This window comes from Barbus barbus (assembly GCF_936440315.1).
Source record: "Barbus barbus genome assembly, chromosome: 47".
NCBI classification, from domain to species: Eukaryota; Metazoa; Chordata; class Actinopteri; order Cypriniformes; family Cyprinidae; genus Barbus; species Barbus barbus.
In genome coordinates, this window is record NC_136725.1 from 15,423,531 (window position 1) to 15,432,046 (window position 8,516).

At 36.2% G+C, this 8,516-nt stretch overlaps 1 protein-coding gene across 1 annotated transcript in view; it reads right to left on the reverse strand.

Moving 5' to 3' along the window:
• The window catches only part of LOC306866182 (signal peptide peptidase-like 3), a 31,229-nt gene extending 23,445 nt beyond the window's left edge, over positions 1-7,784 (reverse strand). The window contains exon 1 of the mRNA XM_079411263.1: positions 7,261-7,784. Within this exon, the coding sequence (XP_079267389.1) occupies positions 7,261-7,283 (23 nt within the window). The 5' untranslated portion in view covers positions 7,284-7,784. The remainder of the gene's footprint in view (positions 1-7,260) is intronic.
• Positions 7,785-8,516: the final 732 nt, after the last annotated feature.

An 8,516-nucleotide genomic window follows, 5' to 3' on the forward strand; every position in this document is an offset into this window, starting at 1 on the left:
AGATAGATAGATAGATAGATAGATAGATAGATAGATAGATAGATAGATAGATAGATAGATAGATAGATAGATAGATAGATAGATAGATAGATAGATAGATAGATAGATAGATAGATAGATAGATAGATAGATAGATAGATGAGTCTAAATGAGTTTGAATGGGTTAGAAATAGTACATAGAAGGGAAGTCTGATTGAGCCTCAAAGGATTCTGGGAGTTTAGATTTGAATTTTGACAGTTGGAGTTTGAATAGTCTAGGCTCATCTGAACATTCCGTCAATGTAAGTCTATGGGATTTTTATGATTTTTAATCTTCATTTTTATGAAAACCATAAGTCTGATCAGTTAGAAAAGATATAGCACACCCGGCGAGATCAGTCTGAAGATCTGGGCTGAGTTTGGAGTCTGTAGAGTTAAAGCTCTAGGAGGAGATAGAGTTGTAAATTTAGTCTCAGAAGAATAATAATAAGAAGTTTATTAGGATTTCAGTAAGTTGGCTTTCTCAAGCCAACTTAATTATAATTAATAAAACAATATTAGTTTTTACTGTTTTGATCAAATAATTTAGCCTTGATGAGCATAAGAGACTTCTAAAATAACCAATAACCTGAAGTTTCAGTTATGTTTTAATGAAAGGTTATAAAGATTTTTTTAAAATAACATACACTAACAAATTACACACAATAAGATCATGAACATGCATTAAGAACGTAAACAGCATCAAAAACCACAGTTCAGTATGTACTTGGTTTTGAAGTCATGGTTTGGCATGTTTTTTTTATACAGAAAAGGTGAAAAAAAACTAAACTTCTATTTCATTTTATGAAACAGAGAATACCTGATTAGCCTCGGTCTACATAAAAATGGCTACAGCACACTCTTGGTACTGCAGTTTATGGTGTTGTTGTAAAATAGGGGAAGAGATTTTTAAGTGCTTCTTCTTTTGGATGGAAAATATATCTCTTAATCAGAATTGTTGCACACTGTCTATTTGACACACATGCATGTGTTGATGATCCTTCAGCGAACTGTCAAGTTAAACAGATACTCACTTTACTGTGCACCGTAAAGCAAAATGGAAATACTAGCATGACTTTCTAACATTTTCTGCGAATATTACATCCCTAAGATGTCTTGCACTGAGGAAAACACACCTCAAATGCATTAAACCTCTCACAAATCTCACAGGTGGGAAAGCCACAAACTCACAAGTTAGTTTAAAGCAAGTCTCATGTTTAGGACAACTTGGATTGTGTACTTTTTCTGCAGCAGCTCACTTTGTGTGCTCCATTATTTTTCTAATGCGCTTGCAACATCCAAGTATACTGATATAAACAGTATTGTCCCACCCCAAGTAGAAACTCGGAGTTTAAAACTACGTTCAGCAGACATCCGTTACATTCAATCGGTAAATGTGTGCTGAACTAAAAGACCCCTACCTGATTCAAACACACGTACCGTTACACTCTTTATGTTGCCTTGAAATCAAGCCACAGCTTTCCCCTTGTCAGCCGCATCAAGCAAATCAATTGGCACATGCAATGTGACAATGTCGCATTATGCAAGTTGAAGCTAAAATTAGCAGCATTCTTCTGAATTACGCACCTTACAAACATAAGCACTGAAAAGTCTAACATGTTAATGCACTGATACTCATAACTACTGACTTCTTGATGTACACGCAAAAATCTATCAAATAGGGCTTTGTTGAAAAAATTTATTTGAATTAGGGGTGTGCGATATGACGATTGTTGATCGTGGACGATAAAAATGTCTCCACGATCTGATTTTTAAGAAATATCGTAGTATCGCGCTACCGCGCACATTGTCAAATACAGTTCTGGCGCCGCCGTCTCTATGTACTGTACAACACGACATACAGCAGGAGTTACTCAGACAGGACACTGCACTTATTCGCGATCGCAAAAGTACATTATTTGCATACAAGCCTTGCTGGTTAAATGTTTAATTCGCGCGCTGGTCTGACGTGCGCTTGTTCTGAGCGCATACACCTGAAGCACGCGCACTAAAACGCCTGTCTAACAGCGCCTGATTACTCAACTAAGTTATATTTTGCACTAATACTGTCAAAACACACAAGGTTTACATACAGACTGAGTTGGTTATCTCTAAAATGAAAGTAAATAGTTAAGAGAGAAACGGATGCGTGCCTGTACTGTATATTAGATGCGTGCAGCTCTTAAAGGGACAGGACACTAAACGTGCTGTCGACTGTCATTAAAGGGATAGTTCACCCTAAAATGTAATTTCTGTCATTATTTACTCAGTGGAAAACCAAACAGTTGCTGGTCCACATTGACTTTGATAGTAGGAAAGAAAAATCCTATGGAAGTCACTGAGGACCAGCAACTGTTTGGTTTTCCACCTTCTTCAAAATAGCATTTATAAATGTTCAGCACAAGAAAGAAACTCATTCCGGTTTAAAACAACTTTTGAGTAAATGATGATATAAAAATACAACATTATGACAGAATTGACAGACAGATGACAGAATATTAATTTGTGGGGGAACTATTCATTTAACGTTAACAAAACAACAAAACGCAAAAGAGAAAAATCACTCACTATTCTTGACTGAAAAACTTTAATACAGTTGCTTTAGGAATCAGTCTATGTAGTGTTTTATTTTTATATTTGTTCATTCAATTTCATTGAATGCTCTGCTAAATACACCTATTGTACCTGGAAATAAAGCATTGTTTGTTTTATTTGTATATTATGTGTATTTGTAATGTGTATCTTTGTTCTTATTTTTTAATAAGAAAAATAAAATAATGACAAAGATTTTTTATCTTCGCCCACTTTGGCCTAAATATCTGCCATGCATCTTTGTCTTTCTAGTTTGGCTGTAATGCTCAGACAACTTGTAAAACCAAAATAGTAAAACTAACAAAGAATCGTGATAAAAATCGTGAATCGTGATATTTCTATAAAAAAATCGTGAATCGTGATATTTCTATAAAAAAATCGTGATATGATATTTTTCCCATATCGCCCACCCCTAATTTGAATCGATTCTCATTTTGATGAACCGATACGGATTCTTAAATCCCAAGAATCAATCTTTTAGTCTATGTCCTTTTCAGTCAATGCATGCACAAAACTCCACTGACGTTATTTGTAGCTTGCCTCTGTTGCAATAAGCTTTGTTACTTTAGATTTGAAACAAGGCCTCAGCTTTCAAAGTCTGAAATTTAATGAAATTCAAACAAGTACAGTTTTGAAGCTCTTTGTGTCGTGACAGATTGCTGAATGTCTCATGTAATTGCTCAATAAGTGTTTCAACCACAGAAAGACGTCAAAACAGCTGAAAAGTGTCACGCAAGGTTGCGTTTTCCACAGAAAACCCATTCAATGACCGCAGCTTGATATTTAGCTTAAAATTTACTCTAGAGAGGAGCAATTACTAAATACATGCATTAAATATTATATTTTGACTTAACCTGTTCTTCTATACTGAATGCATATTTGAATAATGTGCTTGACTTGTGTTCAATTTAAATGTTTTAAACAAATCAGCTTTATTATAATAGTAACATAGAAAATGACAGCGCTTCCTGGATAGTTTACAGCATTATCTGTTGGAAACTGCTGTATACTGTACCGGTTACATATCCAAATCAAACTGAATGGAGATTGTAACTTAACATAATTGAGAAATGTGTTTCAAAAGGCAGCCCTAACTATCAATACTTTTAACCCACTTCATCACACTATTAACTCAAGAAAGCAACTGCGTCTTTGTCTTTCTAAAATTGCTGGTACTTTTGGTCCAGTGCTGTGGTGGGTAAATTTAGGCCTCGTCCACACAGAGAAACATTTAGCTGTACACAAAAAAATTTAGTATCGGATTGGCATTTCGTCCAGACGGATCTGGTGTTTTAGGAGCATGAAACCGCTATTTTTTGAAACCGGGTCCTAGAGTGGATAAATCTGAAAACGCCACCCTTGCATTTTCATGTGGACAGCCAATCCATATATTTTGTGAAACGATGTCATCACCCCACATCTCCACCCTAGTCAGACACCGCTATGTCACATAACAGCAACAATGACATGAACAAACACTGAACGATTGTCTTATTAACTAACATTAACACAGATTATTAAATGTATTGTTCCATGTTCATTTGTATACCTCTCCCACTTGCAGGTCTCCGGGCTGCAGCGATACATACTTGGTTTCGATACATACTACAAGCTCTGGCTTCGTGTGGACGTAGCCTTACTCAGCCAACCACTATGACGACCTGTCAAATGTCTTAGATTGACATAAGAAACCTGATGTATAAGCACAAATGCACACTTGAAGCGACAATTCAGGGCTCGCAAAATCAAAAATTGGGGTTACTTCACCCCAAAATGAAAATCCACTGAACGCCGTTTGCCTTCAGTGGATACTCTCCAAATTTGCGATGTCTTTCAAACTTTTCTGAGCCTTGACAGTGTTATTGACTTTGCAGTCAATGGGAGAGTCACAAGTCTCCCGGTTTTTGTCCCAAATATCTTAAGTTGTGTTCTGAAGACGAACTAAGCTTTTACGGGTTTGGAACGACATGGGGTTAAGTGATTAATGACAAAATTTTCATTTTGGGGTGGAGTAACCCTTTAATATAACAACAGTCTTAAAATATATTTACTAGCCACTGTAGTTGGTGGTCAAAAAAAGTTTTGCACTGTCATCACAACCCTGGTTAACATTTAGCCAGTTCTACAACTAGACAAAGTGCAAGAGCAAAAAGCTCTGCTCATTCCACATCTCACTAGATCAATTCAAAATGCACGAGCACTTTCCTTTCAAATAAGCACATGTAAATGTTGTAGATCTCAGACTTGCTTTTTAGAGGCAAAAATGGTTCACTGCAATGTTGTTACACTTGTGTTCTGTGAGCATTAGTCATACGTGAATTGGAGAGTAAAGAACATTGCTAAACTCCAGATTACAGACGTATTCTAGGCAGAAGAACCCATGGTTTGATTACGCAGAAAAAACAGGAATAAAAGGACTAACTTATTTTAACCAAATTTTGTGCCCTTTTGCATATGCTAAGCTAAAGCGTTTTGAATATTATTGATTAAAGTATACGTACTTCATCAGAATGAAGACAATAGCCTAATAAGGACAAAAGAGCTTGCTTAGTTGACATTGTACGTTTAAATGGATTACTTGTTCACATATGGCACAAGGTCAACAATTAAATGAAAATTACTCTGCTCTGATAATGAGAATTTTAGCTATGAGAAGTCACTGCATAAATATCAGTTGTTCTGTACATGTGTCATATTTGTGTACATTAGAGTAGCCGGTATAAGTCAGTGATACAGTTCACTGATAAAGTCAAGTGTACAGTCATGCCATTCCACTTCAACTGCTTTAATCAAGAGCTGCTAAACACACAACTGCCGGCAAATCATGGTGATTTCCTGGGCTGACAACATAAGCTCAACAATACCATGATTCTACAGGCAAACAAACGTCATTGAAAACTGCCCAGCTGGGATATCAGAGATGCAGATGGTTATGAACACCTACACGCCAGTCAAACTTTCTAGAATGTCCTTTTCATCGACTTGAGCTGAGACAACTAGATGAGTGAAATTCTGATGAAAGTTATGAAAAAATTATCTATGAGTTTCAGATTTAACTTATAAACACAATGATCAACTTCTGAACACTGTTTGTGAACTTTTATTGTAAACATATTTTGCATCATTTTATAATACATAATTATATAAACATATATAATTTAATCAATTTTTTAAATTAGAATTAGATAATTGAATTAGATGTCAGCATCTAATGCTATCTTCATGGCAAAAATGGAAATGGAGTTGGAAAAATACAAGATTTACAAAAACATAAGTAAAATAAAACCAAATAAACAATGCAGAAAACTAAAATTATACAAGTTTTATTTGCTGTATATTTGTGTTTTTGTTTTTATTTTGTGTTTGTACATTTTGTATTAATAAATTAATATATGATTTTAGGGAAATTTTACTTTAGTCCCTGAGTGAGTGTTATTTTCATGTTAAACAGTAATAAATATATCAAATAAATAAACGACAGTTACAATCGTAATATTGTAAAAAAATATATAATATGAAGCAATATTGTAAAGTGTGATTTAATCTAATATGTGCACATTAAATAGTAAAATATTCAAATTTTATTATAATATAATTTGTTTAAATATGCCAAATTTAAACATACCAAAAACAAAATATGATAAATTACTTATACAGTGTTACATATACACAATTGATTAAAAATGTTTAGAATATTAATTGTGTTTTAAATATTATACATATGATGCAAATCATAATAAATTCATTATATTCAGATAAGTTCTTAAAATAGCCCCAAAACTTAAACATTTAAGTCTACAACATTTCATACATTGCAACATTTTTGCAATTTATCTCCAGCTAAATCACTGAAAGCCTGACACAGATAAAGAGTGAGGCATATTCATATCAATCTAGAGTTAAAATGAATAAACCTCAGTTCACAGTGACTTGAATATCTTGTTTACATATTACAGCCTGCATCTCTAAACCTAGTGTGATGTCTACCTAGAGGGCATTTTAGGGCATCACATTAAGAATTATACGACGACAAAACCGGTAGTCTAACGTTAGGTGGTCAGCTCCTTGGGCTTTTGAAACACAGCCGTGTCTTGCATATACACTGGATTAGAGCAGCTAATGAGCTAAAGCACCGCAAGCACGACCCAATCTACGAATACCAGCTACTACAACACTACTTCTGACGAGAAAGGACGAAATAATGACACAAATCAATGACATTATATTGATTTAATAATGTTTCAGATTGCACTGGTGGTGTTAGCACGTTAGCGCACTGCATTTCCCTTTGTGTCACTGCTGAATCAACCACATAAATAAACACACACACGACGGGAAATGTGCGTTATTAACAGCAAAAGGATTGTAAATAATTTATTTGTGAGGTAAAACGGATTAAATGAGTGGCTGGCTTGACGGCGGTTGAGATTAAAACGCCAAACCCGTATATAAGAGAGCTAAGTTAATAGGCTACATTAGACCCATAATACGCCTCAAACCTAGTACACCGGAACGCATTGCTGCCGTACTAACGGCGAAACCGAGGTAAAATCACACCTTTTAGACGCTGACAGAGGCTTTATGTGTGTTAAAGTGCGCTGAGTGTCGGTGTTTTGTGTCTGAATGATTATATCTGCTGCTGGCACTCACCAGGAGTAGCTCTGCTCCGCCATGTCAGTCAGTCAGTCAGGCAGCAGCTGAGGACTCAAATTGGGCTCAAACGACGAGATTATCTCCTCCACACGCTCACGGTTTCGCCTTCTTCACTGAGCCTCCTCCGATAACAACATGGCGATGTGTTTTCCTTCGGCAGCTCGCAGCAGAAATGACAATGATTGGGCTGTGCTGCTAGCCGCGGCTAAGAAACAAAAGCTGTCCGGGGGAGAAAAAAAACCCCGAGACGTTTCGCTGACTTCAGCTAGCTGTCTTGGCTGTCCTCGCAACAGGCCCCGCTTTCAAAGGCCCTCAGATGAGCTGCAAACCCATCTTCGGTGTGCATGCAGAGAGAGCTGTGTGCTGGGGTTGTAATGGAAGCGCTCGGATAGCTTTGTTTTCTATGGTGAACGCACGGGAGCGCGCGACTGTCGCCTCTGCCAGAGGAGTGCGCGTGTACGCGTTTGTCCACACAGAGCAGATTGAAGGGACCGGCTCTGCCACTCTAGGTCACATGCAGTACTGCAGCTTCGACACGCTTCTCAAGATTGGCTCGGCTGAAATAGCGTAGTAGGCCTGCGATTAAAAAAGAACAAGTGTGGAAAAGGCCAGGAAGCTGCAAATGATGTTAGCTTTCACTTTGTGATCCTCTTTATTTTATTATCTCATTTATTAAACAATGTAAACAATTCCGCTTTATATAACGATTAAATACAGTGGTGGTCAAAATTATTAGAACTCTAGTATTTTCACCGGCTACAAATGATTCCTAGTCAGTTACACTTTTGATGTAGTGTGTCAGTAGAAAATATCAGTTTACATTTCCAAGGTCTCTTGAAGCATCTTGGAGACGTTGTCACAGTTCTTCTGGATTTAGTCTGAGTTTGTTTTGTTTTGTTTTTTTCTTCATGTTATTTCAGACGGCCTGGATGACGATGAGATCAGATCTCTGTGTGGAGCACTGGCTGTTGTCAGACTCCTCGTGCAAACAAAAATCTCACTGGATTATTATAATTAATGGCAAAACGAATGTTTGGAAATGTAAACTGATATTTCCTACTGACACACAACAGCAAAAGATTCAAGATTCAAGATTTATATTTGTCACATACACAGTTATACAGAGTATAACCAGCAGTGAAATGTAAGTCAGGTCCGCTCCAAGGACAGTGCAATTATATAGTATACAAATATTAAGAAAAATAAAAATAAAAGTAGAAAAGAATAAAATAAAATAAAAGATAAGAATATAA